At 36.4% G+C, this 20,290-nt stretch overlaps 1 protein-coding gene across 10 annotated transcripts in view; it reads right to left on the bottom strand.

Moving 5' to 3' along the window:
- RBM26 (RNA binding motif protein 26) overlaps positions 1–20,290 on the bottom strand; it is a 74,551-nt gene that overhangs the window by 45,389 nt on the left and 8,872 nt on the right. For 5 of the 10 annotated variants that reach the window (XR_008731124.1, XR_008731122.1, XR_008731123.1 and 2 more), the window contains exons 2-12: positions 15,654–15,772; positions 14,976–15,112; positions 14,001–14,089; positions 12,709–12,947; positions 10,833–11,093; positions 7,978–8,217; positions 6,335–6,502; positions 5,847–5,987; positions 4,727–4,838; positions 3,786–3,945; positions 2,299–2,463 (exon numbers count right to left, since the gene is read on the bottom strand). Coding sequence is in view for 7 of the 10 variants with exons in the window: in XM_027801065.2 (XP_027656866.1) it covers positions 2,299–2,463; positions 3,786–3,945; positions 4,727–4,838; positions 5,847–5,987; positions 6,335–6,502; positions 7,978–8,217; positions 10,833–11,093; positions 12,709–12,947; positions 14,001–14,089; positions 14,976–15,112; positions 15,654–15,772 (1,831 nt within the window). In the remaining 3 variants the exon portion in view is untranslated. The remainder of the gene's footprint in view (positions 1–2,298; positions 2,464–3,785; positions 3,946–4,726; positions 4,839–5,846; positions 5,988–6,334; positions 6,503–7,977; positions 8,218–10,832; positions 11,094–12,708; positions 12,948–14,000; positions 14,090–14,975; positions 15,113–15,653; positions 15,773–20,290) is intronic. The other 5 variants (XM_014277533.3, XM_005436205.3, XM_014277532.3 and 2 more) reach the window with 3 other exon arrangements.

Consider the following 20,290-nt stretch of genomic DNA (forward strand, 5'->3'; position numbering starts at 1 on the left):
TATCCTTCTCAAGAGAGGCAATGTTCCTATGAATGCAATGACATACTCCACTGCCCTCTTCTGGCTGATGAGATGTAAGTTGAGCTTAGAAAATAAATACCATTTTGTGCTGGTTTTGGCTGGGGTAGAGTTAATTTTCTTCATAGTAGCTAGTAAGGGGCTGTGTTTTGGATTTGTGCTGGAAAAAGCGTTGATAACAGGTGAATGTTTACGTTATTGCTGAGCACCACTTACACAGCAGGAAGGCCTTGTCTCTTCCTCACACACCCCACCAGCCAGCAGGCTGCAGGTGCACAAGAAGCTGGGAGGGAACACAGCTGGGACAGCTGACCCCAACTGAGTAAAGGGATATTCCATACCATATGATGTCATGATCAGCAATATAAAGCTGGGGGAAGAAGGAGGAAGGGGGAAACATTCAGAGTGATGGTTGGTGTTTGTCTTTCCAAGTCACCATTAGGTGTGCTGGATCCCTGCTTTCCTGGGGATGGCTGAACACCTGCCTGCCCATGGGAAGTGGTGAATCAATTCCTTGTTTTGCTTTGCTCACATAGGTGGCTTTTGCTTTACTTATTAAACTGTGTTTATCTCAACCTGTGAGTTTTCTCACTTTTACCCTTGTGATTCTCTCCCCCATCCTCTATGGGGGGAGTGCACAAGTGGCTGCATGGTGCTTAAGGTGCCAGCTGGGGTTAAACCACAACACATTTTGAGTAGCACTAATTCAGATGAAGCATCAAGGAAATTTATAAATTTTAATTCAAAACTCAAATCTAAAGGATGACAACTGAGGAGATGGTGAAATGGGTTTCGTTAAAATTGCATTTTTGTAGATAAAAAGCAGGGCATTTCTTACAAAAGAAAAAGAGGAGGGAAAACTGTTAAAACGCCCTATAGCAGGATTGCTATGGAAAACTGGGTCATTATTTCTGAATGATGATGACATACACCATCCAAAGTAGGAATGTGAAACAGAGCAGCAATTGAAAGAATCCTCTAACAACTCATTTACTCATTATATCAGCATATATAAATAAGCGTTTCTTCTACAGAGCCTGCTTCAGATTTTCTAAGCATAGACTGTGTTGTTCCACAGCAACAGCAAATCCAATAAAGCAGGATACACAAGTATTTAGAAAGACTTGCCACACCATGAGCTAACTGACAAAACTCTCTACTCAATAACCCAGATGACCTCGGAGAATCGAAGCTTCTGCTTATGTTTGAGCAGAGCCACTACTCCTGCTAACAAATCTGATTTGGCTTGCCACAGGTTACAAATCTAAGCTGCACAACAGTAGTTGCTGTTTCATATTCTTAGAAAGTTGCCAGTGCTACTATGCACATGACAACTACCAATAGGTGCTCCACGCAATTCATTCCAAAAATGTGGAATACAACAGCTTAGTTGGAAGGGACCAACTATGACCATCTAGTCCAATGTTGCCTGATCACTTCAGGGCTAACCAGAAGTTAAAACATATTATAAAGGGTATTATCCACATGCCTCTTTAGATACTCCGAGGCTTGGGGCAGCAGCCACCTCTAGCAAGCAGTGTGTGACCACCCTCTCTGTAAAAAAATGCTAATGTTGTCAGAACCTCCCCTGAGGCAGCTTTGAACCATTCCCAGGCATCCTGTCATTGTATGACAGGGACATCAGCACCTTCCTCTCCACTTAAAAATGTAAAATGTCCCTGAACCACTCCCACAAATCAGTCTCTCTAATGCAGCTCTCCTCTTACATTGTTTGCATGTCCTCTCTCTCTACATATATATGCATGTATATTTGTATATACATACAGGTACCTTTATGTAGAACAAATTCTACTGGTACTTTCTATAGCAGTATGCATGCTCAACAGAAAGAGAAAGGAAAGGACTAGATAAAACAAGCACCTTTTGGAAGAAAATAGAGATTATCTTACAAGAAAAATAACTCTGCTGTCTTTCTTCTCCTCAAAGAAAAAGCCTATACCATTTAAAGCAGAATAGATATTACTCAGCAGACAGAAGCATCAATTCTTGCTTCACATGAGATGACAACAGAGTGGAATTTTCTGTAAGTCACAGAAGGGCTTTCTTTAAATACCTTCAGTCTTATCTTGCTAATCAACTCCTGAACTTTGTATCTGAGGTCAAAGAATCTACAATTAAAAGAGTAACTTTTGGAAAAGACTCACATGAAGTGTTCATTATTTCGGAAGTACCTAGTTCACTTTCTGTAAACATTTTTAAAAAATGTTTAAAAGATTGTATCTGACAACATTTTAGATAAAATAGACTTAGACCCTCTACCTTCTGTGTAGTAGTTTGGATTTGTGGTGCACTGCCTTCTCGATGCCAATAAACTTTAATAAAACGATTATTTAATACTGCTTCTGTACTTGATATAGCTTTCTTTGCTTCCTCATGTGTGGCAAACTGAATAAGGGCACCTTCTGGATCACCTTGATATGCAACCTAAGATTTAAAACAGAAGAACAAAACTTACTACATGTAAGATCTTCATTTGTCTCTCAATTATTGTAAAATCATTCATGATTCTGTTAAAAGTGCCTGGTGTCAAGAAGCAACCTTGAGAATAAGCTAACTAACTTTAACAACAGTTAAAAAAACAACGAACCAAACTGAGGTAAAATACATAAACAGTCAAACAGTATTTCTAATTGTAAATAGGAGTACTTTGAAAAGACAAGAGGAAGAATCACTGAAGAAAATTGCTACAAAAAAAACCATGGGTCAGTTAATAAGTGTCCTATCTAGTATCAGAGCTAGACAACAAAGTTAATTTTTGTTTTCCTCCTTTGAGCATTAACACACTATTTTAGACTCTTTCAAAGGACAAAATTACAACTTTGGGAAGAAAAGCATAGCTTGCAATATCTATCTGCACATCAGTCTGCCTCTATATACATCCACACACAATTTTACTTGCCTTACTGAATCGTACTGCCTGCTAATACACCCATATTCTTAGGTAAACTATGGAAAGGCTTAAGAAATATTTAAGAGCAATTAAGAAGGATTTAAATTATCTCCATGTTCAGACAGGCACAGGAGCTTTATTCTGTACAGTATCAGTATGCACAAAACCATTCTATTACACCTCTTCAACCTCTCAGTAAAAACAAGAAAGCATACATAAAATCACAAGCTAACATCTGAGACTTGTTGATAATGATGCCTGATGAAAGATCACACTAAGTAGCTTAGAGACTGGATATAAAATACTGACATAACACATACAGTCTGCAATATGTAACATCAACCTAAATTAGGTCCTAGTTCTTGGTATTTACTTCGTATCTTTAACTGTTTGCTTATTTCTGTTTATATATGTGGGTCACTCAGATACACCACAAAGTAATTATAAGGGACAAACCACCACTACTGTGGGAACAGAACGCAATTATATCACAGGGTTGCTTTCTGGATGAGAAATACAGGTTTTCTGTATTTACAATTTATCTCAGAGACAAAGGGTTTATGAAAAGGGGTGAAGGGAAAAGACTTACAATCAATTTTCAATGTTTTAAACAATGTATCTTAACAGTCTTACCTGTGATGAAAACACTTGTTCAAAACCTAAAAGACTAGAACATTCTATTTCTGCTTCTTCAATGACAATTTCATTAAAAACAATGAGATCATGCTTAAGAAACAAATCAGGAAAATAGTAACAGTTTCAGGGAACCAGTTAAAAAAACAACTGGCATTCTCCTTGCAGTAACTACCTCTATCATTAAGTCAAAGCATACTGCCTTCTCTTTGTTGACTCTTACCTGCAAGTTGACCAAATTTCCAAACTTACTGAAGTGCTCATTAAGTTTGCTGATATTGTTAAGTTCCGGGGGAACTTTTCTCAATTCAAGTTTTGTATTTTCACTCCCAAACTGCACCTTCTTCTGGAAACCTGGACTATTTGTTCTGTTAAAATTTTGCCTGCAACAAATAAAAATCAAGCCAGAAATCCATAGCAAGCTAGCAAAGACAATGTGAAATTACATAGTTTCACAGAAGCATGTGTGTATGAGATACTGAGAGAAAGATCTGTGGGCTTAAAAAAAAAAAAGCTATTTAAAAAAAATGTAGAAGAGCACAAGGCACACAAGTTCATACACCTGCAGTCTTCCCCACAGATACTCCCAGCATACTGCAGCACGTAAATCCGTAATTCACGATTATTTGCATGTATCAGTGAGTCCTGATTTCCAACATCTTCAAAAACTATTTCTCTGCTATTCCACAGAATATCCCCACTAACATTTCAAACAACTATTACTTCAAGGCTCTTCTCAGTCCTAGTAATCTCTTAAAATCCCTTCTGACCTTTTATCACCCCAGGTATATCTGGACACTAAGCGCTTCACCCTCTATTTTCTGTCAGTTAAATACTTGGCAACTCAAACCAAAATAGCGATGATACAATTCACATTTCAAAACTAAAATCAGTCATCTCTAACGAACAACCCACTGCAGCTTCGCTGAGATCATTCCAGCTCTCAAAGAGTAGATCGTGGTATCATCCAAAGCAACTTCGGCTACCTCTGTACTGCCTTTAAGAGAAGATAGTCAAATACAGATCACTCTATAGTGTGATTTTAGTACAACTCACAGTTTAACTTGCTTACAGTTTATATAGATTTCTGTGTATTTCAAATTACAGGAAAGAGCTTCATAGAATTCCAACTATTAAGCCAACCTTGTGTTAATGATCACTCACTTGTCAAACCAAGTCTTCTTTGTAGGAACTCCACCATCCCCTGCACCAATTGTTCTTTTCCTGGATTCAGCATCTACCACTATTCTCATACTATTTTTATTAGGAGGTTTTTCTGTAAACAGATGAAAAGATTTCACAATATTTTTTGTATTTTCTGTGTATAGTAAAAAGGTATTCTGCTCACGCTGAATTTGCATTGAAAAGCACAATTGTTTCATTTTGAAATTACTATGATCCTTGTTTCAACAGAATCAAATCTTGGTCACAGACTTTTCTCCTTTACTATCAATAGATGCTGATCAATAGTGACAGATCAAAATAGCTAATAGCTTTCATTTTGTCACAGTAACATCACACAAGGAAAACAAAAGAGGTGTGACAGAAGGCATCTGCCTCAAGATGACTACACTCACTGATTCACGATGTCCTGTACAATACTCTGAGGCTCACACTATTTAACATCTCTATTCTACTATTAGATCACACACATAAAAATGCTCATGATAGGAAAGTTACAGTACTCCAGAGCACTAACACCTAGGAGCAAGATTTAGGGATAGGGTGGGAGAGGAGTGGCTCTTGCTGAAGAACAGGAATCATATTGAGGGACTCCTCACTGAAAATACACCAACAGAAACATATTAAGATTAAATACAAATACATACAAATGTAAACAAAACCACATAAAAAAATTGGTTTATTCCTCTTCTCATTTTGTATGCTGCTGCTACTGCTTCTCAGGGCCACAGGAATTATGAAGTTAAGATTACTCATATGTAACTGTCTGCCACCAGATAAAAATGGCTTCCTCCTTTCTGCAGCAAAAATCATCCTAAGATTCTGTTACAGCAACATTAACTTTTTTCTGTATAAAAGATATACTAAGTGACCAGTTATTACACCTAAGTGTAAACTGTGCAATGCTCCATCAAGAGATTTCATTTTACCTGTGAAAATGCACACACAAAGCAACTATGAGCATAAATTAAAAGTTTCCTTAATTTCGAAAGATTTTACAAATTGTAATGTTTTCCAGCATTACATCAACCTGAAAACTGCCTCAACCTGAATTACGTAAGAAACCCAGCTAAACTAAGCAAGTGTAGCTTTGAGAGCATACCTCTGGGTGGTAGATCCATATCACCTGATGTGAGTCCTATCAAATTTGGTCTTTGGGCATGTACTCTATGTCTATACATAGGTCTTGAAGTATTTGTTATACTTGGAGCTTCTGGATTATAGCCATCTGTGTCATACGTTTCTGGTAAGAAAGAAATTGTCTAATTAAAATAAATTGCAGTTGAAACTCCTAAGGTTTCAAATATAATATTTAATTACAAGATACAGTTACAATGAAGAGTTGTATAACAACTATCCTAAAAAAATGCCATGCCAAGATTTCTGCTTAAACACAATGAGAATATTAGTTCACAGTCAAGATTCATGCTTTACATTCACATTTTATTTCTGTCCTAAACTAAATCAGAAATAAAAGTGTTAAATTACTGTCACAGGCTAAATTATGCCAACTTATTCTCCCAAACTATGAAATTATAATCTCTAAAAAGTACAGTATAATATGAATCAATGTTATTCTATTTAGCAAACCTTGTGGGCAAAGCCTCAGTACTACACCTGCTGTAAAAAGAGAGGGTGGAGCAGGAGGCGGCTGGTGATGAATACCCGTTGTAACAACAGTAGGAACTGAGCTAGTTGCTGAGTTTGGGGGGGCATCCATGCCAGCAGGCTGCAATGGAGGAAGTGGAGGGGGTGGTCCTGTCAAAAACAAAGGAAAACACTGCATTAATGTATTATCCACTAGATTACATTACACTCAACTCGTATGGAAATGGATCTGAAATGTTTTTAAGGCTATTTAAAATAAAAGGGGTGAGAGGTATGTATACAGACAAGATAATGTACTATTCATTCATATGAAACCACCCCTACCAGCAAATGACTCCAAACTTAACACTACAGAGAAAAGCATTTGAATAGTTTAACACTTCTCCAAACACCTTCTTTCTATATGGACAACTTAATTGCTAACCCAGTATTTATCTTCACTAACAGATCTTTAATGCTTTATAAATGCCTCTCAAAGAAACAAGATTATTTTTAAATAGTCTGTAAGAAAAAGATTCTGTGATAATAACTAACTTGACCAAAATTGCGTTTCCAAACGTCCAAGAAACAATCTACAACTCTGGTGGAAAAATCAAAGGAATCCTTCTTAAAACTGAGGGATTTGGTTGGATGGTTTGATATTTTTTTTGTTTTGTTGGGGTTTTTTGTTTACAACAGGTAACATGTCACTTTCAAAAGGGACAGTCAAGCCTGACCCTGAATGTAATCACTGGCCAAACCATGTTTTGGAAAAAGATACAAAGTAAGATATTTGAACTTTCCACACAGATCTGGAAATCCTATGTCTGGCAGAACTCATCATCCCAGCAATACAGTTATTCTCTATACTAAGTGACATAAACCCATTCAGATCTTACTCAAATATACTATCAACTGGAAGTGAAAACAATTTAAGAAACTTCCAAGCAATATCAAATATATATTTTTCTTGAATAATTTTACCAAGTGGGACATCTAATTTAATAAAAAAAGAGAAAGAAATACACACATAAAGCTAACGTAACAGTTCTTAAACCACACAAGGGAACTGAATACTAAACTGCTATTTTATAAACGAGAGCCAGGAACACAAGTCTTCATATCATTTGTAGTGCCTCAGCCAAAGTCCTTTCCAATGAAAGAGTGAACAAGCTGGAGATTTTTCTTTCTTGGCTACTTTACAAGCTTACTTTCAAAATTAATCACAAGTGACATTTTCAGGTGTAAATTTGATGTAGTCATGAATTTTCTAACTTTATTATTACAAATTAAATGCCAAATATCTGTTGTTTCCAGTATCTTCCCCTCTTCTCTAACAGCAGTGTTGCACAACTTCTATAAAACTGAAGGAATTGAGTTTTGCCATGCCATACTTTTGCTTAAACACAATTAAAATATTATTGCATGTTCAAGATTCACATTTAACATGAAAATTTTACAACCACCAACTCTGCAACAATTACTATTAAAAAAAGAGTAATTCTGGGGTAAGCTATGTCATTGTAGAGCACACTACAACTTTCTAAAATATAGCTGGCAGTCTTAAAACAGCTTTTTGCGCTGTATACAACCCAAGTAACATTGAGGCTTTTCTACTAAAAAATGAGATTTATTTTTTTAATTACCTGTTACAGGTGGAAGGCTAGGTGGTAAGGGGCCTGGTGGTGGTACTGGAGGTCTAAGATTAACAGGAGGAGGGCTCAGAATTGGTGGAGGGGGAGGAAGTCCAGGAGGAGGTGGTCCTTCAACAACAGGGGGTTGTGCTGGAAAAGGCAGAATGCCAGGAAGATTCACATCTTCTACCACTACTGGGTCGCTTCCATGATCAAAAGGGCACATGTCTCCTCTCATACAGAAACCCTTTTCTGAAACATCAAATCCAAAAAAGAATTGTTAGTATTCAACAGCTGTAGTTTGATTCAGAGTAGATATGAGACATTCTACAGGTAATGCAGCGGTCGGTATATTAAGAGCTTCACATACCAGCAGAAATTTACATTAGAAAATGAAATTGACCATTTAACTCTATTTTTAACAGTCCAGCAGAATAAATACAGGAGTTAAGACTTTCTTCTTGAAGAATTAATTCTGCACTGAATCGTAACAAACTGTGAAAGCAAAGAATAAAATCTAGATGTCATCACAGTAAACAAACCCAGTGTTTCTAAGTAAAAAGTGTAGATACCAGGATTGAGAAACCCCTATTAAAGTTGGAATGTATAAGATTAACTTCTAACATGAGAAAATTCAATTCTTTTCTGTCTCTTGCAATTATTTCAGGAAGAATTAGAATATTCTTCCAGTTTAATGCAATCATGTAAGATCAAAAATTCTGTTACTTACATATATATATACGTATGTAAATATAAAATACACACATATAAATAAAAATGAACACACATCCAATTATTTTCTTTTACATGCAAGCAAAACATTGAAGTAGGTCCAGAGGAGGGCCACAAAAACATGATCAGAAGGCTGGAATACCTCTCCTACCTATGAGGGAAAGCTGAGAGAATTGAGGTTGCTCAGCCTGGAGAAGAGAAGGCTCTCAGAAGACTTTATTGCAGCCTTGCAGTACTTAAAGGGGGGCTTTTATAAGAAAGATGGGGCCTGCTGCGATACGACAAAAGGTAACTGTTTTAAACTGAATGAGGGTAGATTCAGATTAGATTTAAGGAAGAAATTCTTTACTGTGAGGATGGTGAAACACTGGAACAAGTTGCCCAGAGAGGCTGCAGATGCCTCATTCCTGGAAATATTCAAGGTCAGGCTGGACAGGGCTCTGAGCAACCTCATCTAGTTGAAGATTTTCCTCAGTGCAGGGGGGGTGGACTAGATGAATCTTTTAAGGTCCCTTCCAATGCAAACCATTCTACAATTTCCTGTTTAGCAACAGATCCCACAAAACCACCAATAAAATTCAATTAATATGGGGGAAAAGTTCAAAACATCCTCTAGTAAAACAGGAAGAAAGCTAAGTGTCCACTTCCTCAAAACATGATGCAGAAAAGCAGTCTGCTTTACCTTATCTTCAGGAAGAGTTACAGAACATATAAATTGTAACATTAAGGAAAACCAGAAGTTCTGCAGAGGGTCAAATAGAAAACATGAAAGTACAGATAGGAAGAGCCATATGTGGGAACCAGCTTGCCATTGAAGAGGTGAGCTTAATAAATTTGGAAGACACGAAAAAGCCATGAGAAAAGCAAATGGAAGAGACACCTACTGAGAGATTTTAGTAACACACAGAAACATAGGGAAAAAAACCCAAACAAAAAGTAAACATTTGAGGACAACTGTATCACAATTTTCAAACACCCTACAACTTGCTTCATACTCAGAAACTGGAAATAAGGCTGCTATTGAAGACAGACTGTTATAGGCACAAAGTCCCAGTGTCATGCCTGGAGATGTTATTTCAGAAGTATACTAGCCTGCACGTTTCATTCCTTTCTAAGAGATCTGTACAGTTGGGAGCATGACACAACATTCTGCTGCTCAGCTTGCATCAGAAGATAATTCCACAACAAAACTACACTTTTACAACTCTACCTGCTCCACAATATTGCTGTGATGTATACTGGCAAATCTGTTCCTCACAAGTACAAGTCTGCCAACACTTCAGAGCTCGTTACTTTAAAAAAAAAATTTCTAATCAGAGTTCTGAACGTAAACTGGCCTACATCCTGAACTTGTCCCTGTGGTATACAACAACAACAAAAAAACTAAAAAAAAAAAAACTACAGGGGAAATTTAATCTCTTCCAAGCTAACAGGTTGACTGGCTGAACTTAGCTAAGACGCTGCCAACTGCAGCAGCCTCTTGTGTGGACTTTGGCACAAGACATGCAAAATGAAACCTTAAGACACAAATAAGCACAAAACCCCACCCAATTTTAAGCAACAGCTACACAGAAAAAATAGGTTAACATAAGCATGGGAAATTGCAGTTCTAGAACTTTCTAGTTAAAAATTATCTTAGATAGGATGTAATAAAAAAAAAAGATGAGGTCAGTAAGGTGCTAATCATGGTTGAAACCATCAAATACAGTATTCGGCTTGAACAAGACAAAATCTGGGTAAAATTAGATTTTTTAATAACTTTAAATACAATTATAAAATATATTTCATTTAATCAACTATTCATTATTTGAAACAAATATAATTATTATACACATTTAATCATATATCATGCATATTAATCATTATATAATTATATGCATTGTATTGCAAATATAAATTAAAATGTCCTTTTTATTTATGAATTAAATATTAATATATCATTATATATATTAAATACACTATTTTTCAATCTAAGTCAATAAAAAGCGGGATAAAATTTGCATTCAAGAATTGTGTAGTGGAAAGAAAAAAACAGTAAGAGAGGAGATCAGGAGAAGAAAGGAAAACTACCTCAACCTTTTCAGAAAGTGGCTGATCATAGCTGCTGGAAGCAATTAAAAAAAATACAGACTTACCATCATAATCTCTACAGCGCTTCTTTGGCAGCGGAGGTCTTCCATAGGAGTTGTGGTCCAGCTGCTCTTCATGGAACTCTGACCAGCTTTCAGTAGTGTTATTTCCATGATGAGCAGGAGCAATAACAGTAATAGTGCTGCTCAGCGTAGGGACAGGGTAGTGGCTGGACGAAATATTTGTCACAGAAGAAACTGGAGTATAATTGTTCTCTAATGGATCTGTTCTATCCATATCATATTTTGGCTTTCCCAAATCCCTTTCTGTTAATATTGGGAGAGAAAAAAAAAAAAAGTTATATTGGATGATTCTTTCTGCACATTTTCACCACAAGCAGCCATCAACCTGTGTTAAGTATCTTTATTCCACATCAACTCAAAACATGAAAATCATAACTGGAAAGTCTACAGGTTGCCCAGAGTGCCTGTAGAGTCTCTACTGTTGGAGCTATGTATAATAACCCAACTAGACAGGGTCCTGAGCAACCTGCTCCAGTTTATCTCTTTGAGAAGGGATGCTGGACTACATGACTGTCAGAGGTCTCTTCCAACCTCAACTATTCCATGATTCTACATTCCAACGGTTTAATCAGAAAAATAATAATCTTACAAGTACATAATCAGCCACTGGGGTATTTCAGTAACAGCTATACCCACAGCAAAGCAGAAACCCTACCTAACTGCAGAGTACATCTTCTGTAGTGATGCATATATTTTAAGAACTTCAGATGGAAAGTTAATTCTTTAAGTTATTGTATTAGTTATTCAGCACTAACATGACGTTTTATTATGAATACATGCAAACTATTCTCTGAATTTTCTAATAACACCATCAAATAAACAGTAAGTATCCAGATTAAGACAAAAGTGTTGTTTTATGAAGTAAGTTGGTAGACTCAAATAACCTCGCATTAAAGCAATACTAATAAAAATGTCTTAAAAGAAGGCAGGTAAGTGTAGGTAAGACAGGTTTTTCTTAATGTGCTTAGAAAAATAAAGATTTCACTATATTTTCTATATTTCCACTGCAATTTATGTAAAATAATCCTTAATTTAAGATTTAATCACAGTATAATCTTTCAGTTAAACTGCTGCATGCTGTTCAACTTGCTTGTTCATAAGTCGTTTGTAAAGTATCTGCTAACATAATTTCAGGAACTCTATTCCTACTTTTAAGGCTGAGTTAACTAGGCCCATTCTACAGGAAAAAAAATAATACACAGGAGACTTAAACCAGACTACTTTTACCTCTACATTGTCTAAGACAGGCTAAAGATATGAAGTGACTCTCAATGCTCTTGTCCAATTTATCAGTAACAGCTACTGGGGGGAAAAGCATTCCTTTCAGATGAATAAACAGCTTTGTTTTTAAAGAAGTTTGACAAACTACTGTACTGAAGTTTTAAGGCTTACAGATATGTGTGCAAATGCAAATATTTACCGTAGTAATTTCAGCTTCTCCCTATGACACCAAGTAGGGGACAAGACAAAAAGAACACAACTATACTGTTCTGTTTGACAAGTCATTTGCTGCCAAACAGGTAATTTCTGCCAGTTCTACCTCTGTAGATGGGTATTAATTTCTGTATCTTCCCAAACCAGATTCTGAGTTCCTAAAATGTAATGAAATGCAATTAACTCTTGACTTTTCTGCCTCTCTTGTAATACTGCTTAGAAGTGGCCAAGACAGTCAAAGGCATTAGAGAAGAATGGTGGGAAAGAGGGCAAAACAAGCACTGAAAACATAATCACATAACCCTTATTTCCACAGAAAAGCAAGCTATATTTGAACAAAGAAACAAGAACAATAGAGGAAATCTTGGTACATGTTGAACATAGTGTTTAAGTTTAGTGTCTAAATTTTGTAGGAAACATTCACCGTATTTTAGAGACCAACTGTTGGTACCTCTGCTTCGTGTTCTGCTCCGGCTTCTGCTCCGGTCTCTATCTCGGTCCCGCAACCTCTCTTTGCTCCAACTTCTACTTCGACTCCTGCTGTAGCTCCGACTCCTCCCTCTTCTTCTGTTGTATCGATCCCTATAAGAATCTCTTCTGGGAGGATTTCGGTCATAATCTCTCTTCCGAGAACGTTCATCTTTTTTCCTTTCATCACGGCTTCTAAACATGTAATTTTGTAAGTTAATTACAAGAACTATGAAGCCATAATTTAAAACTTGAACTACCATTAAAAACCTTAAGAAATGGCAATGAAAATTAGAGAAAAGCTACAAATGGAATTTAACTATGGCCCTTGCTTTCTTCTCAGAATATCTGAAAAATTATTTTATTTGGTTTACATAGTTTAATTTTACCATGCATAAGATTTTAAAACATACATAAAATTCTGCTTCTGCCTAATACCACACCTTCCCCAAGCTGGAAACAACAAAAAGGTGACAGTTACTGAAGGCTTCTAAATTAAAATTCACAGAATCACAGAAGAGTCAGGGCTGGAAAGGACCTCTGGAGATCACCTAGTCCAACCCCCTGCTAAAACAGGTTCACCTCAATCAGGTTGCAGAGTTGCATTGAGGCAGATTCTGATGTCTCCAGAGGAGACTCCAACAGCCTCTCTGGGCAGCCTGTTCCAGTGCTCTGGTCACCCTCAAAGTAAAGAAGTTTTTCCCCATATTCAGAAGAAACTTCTTGTGTTTCAGTTTGTGCCCACTGCCCCTTGTCCTGTCACTGGGCGGTACTGAAAAGAGCCTGGCCCCATCCCCTTGACACTCCCCCTTAAGATATTTATAGACTTTGATAAGATCCCCTCCTCTCAGTCTTCTCCAGGCTAAACAGGCCCAGCTCTCTCAGCCTTTCCTCATAACAGAGATGCTCCAAGTCCCCTAACCACCTCCACAGCCCTCTGCTGGACCTTCTCCAGTAGTTCCCTGTCTCTCTCATCACAGTCCAACCTCAATACCAAGCAGTGAGTGTTTTAATATAAACCACAGATCTAACATAAAAATTAATCATGAAATTCAAATGTGATAGCTGTGCACAACTGTTTACACTGTCACTTACACAGCTGCCATTTAACTACATATGCATAAAAGCAATAAAAGTCTTATTTTTAGGCTTTTTAGGTGACCATACAGAAAGAAAATAATCTAGTAACACATAAAAATCCAAATCCATCTACTGATACAATACGAGAGGTTAAACAAATGGTATTACCTGGTATCTCTGTAGCGAGAACTTGACTGAGGAGGGCTGTGATTTAGTCTTCTAGAAAACTTTTTCTCTCGCTCTTCCTCTTTAACTATCTGAATTTAAAGTATGTACATTAGATCAAAACACATCTACACTATAATGGAGACGTCTGCACAATCAAATAAAACCAAACAACTCAAAAGGCTGAGAAAAGTCAGCAGTAACACTGAAAACTGAAACAACATTTTTGCATCTAATGCAATTAGAAAATCTTCATAACATATTAGATTTCTATTTCTAGGAATAATCAAAGCATGGGTTGGGAGACAATAAAGCAGAATAAGCAATCCTTATAGTGCTGCACTGAAAACACATCTGTTATGTCTACAGGTAGACAAAAATCCATACTACGGTGCAGTGACACATCTGGGAAGACATGAATATTCAACAACTGACACATAAGGTCTTTTCTTCAATCAGCAGATTAGCTGGTTCAGATCACAGTTAAACACTTTCACACAGCCAAACCTAGGCTGCTGTTGAAAAGGACAAATCTACTCTTCTGCCTCAAAGAACAATATAAACACTTCTGTTGGAATAAGGATGTTATCTGGGTAAAGCCATTGGAGGAATGAGGACTGCCATTTGGAATGGCAGGCTGGATTTATGCTGAATTCAACAGCAGCATAATTACAACAGCAATCCTGAGTAAAGAACCAATGTAGGTGACACTGCAACTCCTACACTACTCAATAACTTTATTTACATTTGCTGAGTCAGAACTGCTTTGGTTTAGCTTTGAAGCACCCACTTACATTTAGAAAAATTGTGCAGCAGTACTCAACATACCAGGCAAAAATCTTCTGACATTTTAATGCTGTAGTGTAAGTTTGGGGACTATTTATAGTAAAAAAAATTAACATGATGAAGTTGAATCACATAAGCAAACTATAGGAATGAGGAAAAAAGACACACATTTAAAATAAAATCAATGCTTACCTCTTCCTTTTTTGTCTCTTTTTCTTGGTGCTGAAAAAATTCTACTTTTAGACTTCCTGATGATGGCTGCTCTGGTGGAGGTAGATAGCTTTTTGTATTCACAGCATCAAACAGTTTTTCCACAAATATCTGAGTTTCTAAAAGTAAAGAGTGTACAAATATCCGTCATTCAAAATGTCAGTTATCCCATTTAAAAACAAGTAATTAAAAAAAACCTACCCAACATTCACCAAATAGTTAAAACAACCAAGAGTATTTTTTAAATACTCTGATGCTAATTTTGTATTTAAAAAGAACATTTACAGAGTCAAGAAACATGTCAATAATGACATTTCACAAAGGTTTTAAATTCTTGAATTATTTAATGTCTCTTAATAAAACAGCTGAGAAAATATTACTGGAATATATCTGTACAGAGCTCTAGTACTTCTAATCCTGGCAATAAACTCTTCAACATGCATAATTTTCTTCCAGGAATACCAACCGACACAAAACATATACCTGATATATGCATACACCCATTTTTTAGAACAAATTACTTTAGCAAAATTGGATTACAAACTTCAAAGTAACAAAGCTAGAGGGATAAATGCGCGATTATGTGGTAAAAGATTGTTTAAATGAATTAAAACAAGATAGACTTTTCACTCAAGCTTAACTGTTTTAGAAAGACCATACCTTTCTGAAGAAATACATCCAGCTGATCAACACACAATGCCTTCAGTTCCTTTTCACTTTTATCCTTCTTTACCAATGCCAGAACATATTTAGCTAGGGCAGATGGATCTGCATCACATCTACAAAGATTAATAAAAAAACAAAACCAAACAAAAAAAACCAAAACCAAACAATTAAAATACAGAAGTTAATGTCTGAAACTGGTATGACCAATACATACAGGGGACCAAAACATTTCCTACCCAAGTAACTGAAAAACACTGAGGGGTATTTTTTAAGACACAGTTCAGATTCGTAAGATTGCCGAGTATAACCTTTCTTCTCCAGAAAAGAATTGCCTAGGATATTTCCAAACAATATTGCACAGAGCGCCTCATAGCAAACTAGAACAAACTATTCAAAAAGAAACCGCCTCAACTGCCTAATAGCCTTAAAAAAATTGCAAACACAACAAATAGTCCCATAATTTTCCCATGATGAAATCAGTAATTCCGAGTGTAACACTAAGTGACTATTAACATGGAAAAGTCAGTCTACCTAATTACAAATGAATACAGCGACACAGAACTGATCTAACTACTACCTACATATGAACATGATAAAAAGCAAGATTAACTGAACAAACTTAATTTTGAATGAAAGGAAATGTAGGAGATCACTATCCATTTTAGGTATCTAAATTCAATCCACAATTAAGTACTGAGCACTTCAGCATAGATGCCGATGGTCTCATGCACATCAACAAAGAACTGTGTAAACTCTATGTCCACACTAAAGTGGAACATTATTCAACGTAACTGATACAATTTTATTACAATGTTTCACAAACAGTAATCTACAATGAGCTTTGTAGTAGGGTAGTAGAGTAAAACCTGCAAAAGCAAATGAGAATACTGCAGGAAAACATGTCATACTTCTTAATTCAAAGTCAGTAACTAATGAAATGGTGAGATGCTGTTTTTTCAGGCAGAACAAGATTTTCTTAAACCATTTAATCCCATTATTTCGCATAGACAAAAGAAAGACCTCAGACCCCACAAAACTAGGCAAGATTTAACACATGGGCACTGGTCATGTGTTAAGACACTGGACAGCTAGCTTGTTCGGGTGGTGATCAAAGTTAATACTACTGTTTTAAAGAACTACAAGAAGAAAGCAAAATTCACTGTACATTCTCTCTAACAAAAGCAGCTGAGAAATAAGTAAAATTAAACTGTGGTCATGGGGTTGCACTGAATTTGAGTATCAAACAGTAGTTCCCAATCTCTTCCACATTAAAACAAATGAAATTTCAGTTCTGAAGCTTTATGATGAATCCGAATGTTGATCATTTAAATGACATGTATTTCAGTCACTGGACAGAAGAAACCAAATCCATCACCATATCACACTACCTAATTCTTCTCCCCAAAGAAACTATCTCCTGCACAGCAAGCAACATCCTCTATGCAAACATATCCACTAAGCAAACGAAGCAGATCTGTTGGCAGCCGTCCTCAGGAGATCTTCTGGATAGCCTGGGCCCAGCACAAACTGCCCTGAAGTTAAAAGGTCACAGCTTCAAACATAACTTAGCATCAAACGAAACATGGCATCCTCCAGAAAGCCAGCAATAGCAGAATTTCATGCTGTAAAAGCAACTTGAGCAGCTAGGGGACACAACACAGTATTCTGCGTTAGTCTGCATTATTTATAGATAGAGGAGATGGGAGTTCACAATCAGTCTACATTACAGAAGAACCTTCACACTACACTGACAAAATGCAAATATATGCCATTAATTGAAAAACAGACTGCACACCAATTGAAAATGCTTCAGAAATGTTTTCCTTTAACTATCACATCTGGTTTGCCCTCGTTCAGATTTAACAATCCTTTATCCAGAAGAAAATGCTGTCCAAGCACCAAGTCATCTTGGAAGCAGGCACATAACATCTCCGACTGCAAGACTGGTAGGTCTGCAGTCTGTTCTATGCTGCTAGCACCTGAGCACATCATCCAAGCAGATTATCTGAAAGCCACATGTTGAAGAGTGTTCATCATAGGCTGCAATGAGGGTTTTCTCAATGTCTGAATTTGCAAAGATATTTTTTTCTTTTACTGTCACTTAATGCAACTTCAGTGTCACTAAAGGATATTTTCAGTCCTCTCCAGTTTCAAGCAGAATCGTGCCTCAAAGTCACTGTGCTATTTTCATGTTATCTATCTACAGTCATAACAGGAAAACAATTGGGAGGGACAGAACAATTTTCATATGATAATCCTCAATTATTTTCTTCTCCTTTCTATTCTCCACAAAAATAAAATAAAGTTACTAGCTGAATTTTTTTAATCAATTTCCACAAATTTGGTTCTCATCTAATAATACAAACAGTCAGCTGTCACTGTTCAAAATCTGCTACAACTGATTTAAATGACAACACATGGACTCAATATTTAGTGGGGGAAAACCAAGTAAAAGAAAATAAAAAAACCCCAAGAGTCAGTCTAGAAGGTAAAACCCCACTGCTGTTAGCTACTGCAACATACTACCGTAGGAGCTGGAGAATTCAAGTAACTATACAACACCCTCATATTCAGTTTAATTGACTACTCTGTCATAAGCAGGGCAGAAAATGGAAAAATCTTGTCTGGAAAGCCACCTAGACTCCAAAAGATGTAACAAACAAAAAAACCCCAAAACATACAAAACCCGAAGAAATAAAAACGTTTAAAAATTAACAAATGAATTAGTGCTTTCACGCCTCCCTGTCATAGTGATTTTGGAAATCTTAACAATATAGTCTGTCCCAGAATGTCTTCAGAATTTGAATCCATCCACCTAACTCCAAGATACTCTCAAGAAACTACCCTCAATAAAAGTGTACATAAATGTACTTCTAGTTTCCAAAACACAGAATCAATTTCTCCTGTGGCACCATCTTCGCATTTATCACTCTGTATGCAATACAACCACATATGAACAATGCAAAACAATCATAGTGAACTCTCTTACTATTATTCAATATGTAACTGTAGAAATTCCCCTGTACACAACAGGTAGAACTTACATGCTTTCAAGTTAAAACTGTATTTACTTTGGTTATTCGACAAATACTGTATTTTGAGAATACTAGGAGATTAATTACTTCAAACTGATGCTAACTAAGCTATAATGAACACAACACATTTTGTGGAAAAGTGAGACGGAGAAAGTGTTTTTGTAAACTGACAGTATGATTTTATGTGATTTCACTTTTTGAAATTAAACTGCAAATGATCTTCACGCAGCTGAAAGTTGACTTCTTTTTTCATGTACTGCTTGAAACAGAAGTCTCCTCTTTTATATCTGCTGTTCAAGGGTTGATCACAAACAAATGATGTTTTCTCCGCACTACTATGAAGACCATGCTTGTTTCTGCAGCTAGTACTTTAGACAGCTTTAACATCATAGCCTGATGTTTTACTGCATTTCAGAATTACAAAATGCTTTGGGATTTTTGGGTGGGGTTTTTTTTGTTTGTTAAGATGCTGCTAAAATTAAACTGCCAGCAACCTGAAGTTGTGGAAGAGAGTAACTGGTCTCACGAAGAAAAAAGTGAATTTAAACTTTACAGAACTGCGAATACAGGAGGTTTTAATGAAAAATTCTGTTATTTATAGCTATTAAGAGTTCTGGATATTACCATTAACGATTTGGGAGAGCGCTGCTTTTTTTAAAGCAGTTCCTATCTACTTTTTCACTCAAACTGAATTCCGAATTGCTGTGTATAAATTCTCCATTCTTTGGTTTAGTGAAAATCTGCTGGTTTGGATTATAGGGGCCTTGAGTTTTTCTGAAAAACAAGTTCTTATGTTCTGTAGTTTCACAGTATTTTCTTACAGAATAGCAGCCTTTGTGTGTGAATAATATGCAATATGCTTGCTGTATCTTTGTGCTTACATGGATTTTTCCCCCATAAGGCTAGCTTTATCAGTTTTTCTACACCTCTGTCTTCTGTTCTATGCTTTTATAATCAGCATGACTTTATTAGTGATGCCACTTCAAAGAAAACAGGAAAGGCACCCATGCTAATAGCAGCAAACAGACTGTGAAGCACAAGGATTTATGATGCTACATATCATGCTATATTCTACCAGATTGTAAGATTAATAGAAAAAGGTCCTGAACTGGCAATTCAGAAAAGTGAGAAAAATCAGAATACCACCTACACATTTCAAATAATCTAAGTTGCATTCAAAATTAAAAACTATATTTAAATTCTAGTGTTGACTGAACAATACATAATTTCAATTGTTAGATGCAGGTTTGAATCCTCAGCTCAACTTGAATACAGTGTGGTACACCACAGACCTGTGCATAAATGGAATCTGTGCATTAAAAGTGTGACAGAAGTTTATGTCTAAACTTCATTCTTATGCTAAAACTGGACTAATGTTCACATGCATTGAAACATGGAAAACATTTCTCAGCTCTGAATCCCACCATTTACATCCTCTCGACTTTTTGTAGTCATGTGTTGCAGGCAGTAATAAATTTCCCCCCATTTTCTTTTTTCAGGTTTTCTTTAACAAACAAAAAACAGTTGGCACAAGGAATTTTAACTCACTTCCACTGCAGCAAGTTCATCCAAGTGCCTGCTACAATTAAACACCAC

This window comes from Falco cherrug, chromosome 2 (genome assembly GCF_023634085.1).
Source record: "Falco cherrug isolate bFalChe1 chromosome 2, bFalChe1.pri, whole genome shotgun sequence".
NCBI lineage: Eukaryota > Metazoa > Chordata > Aves > Falconiformes > Falconidae > Falco > Falco cherrug.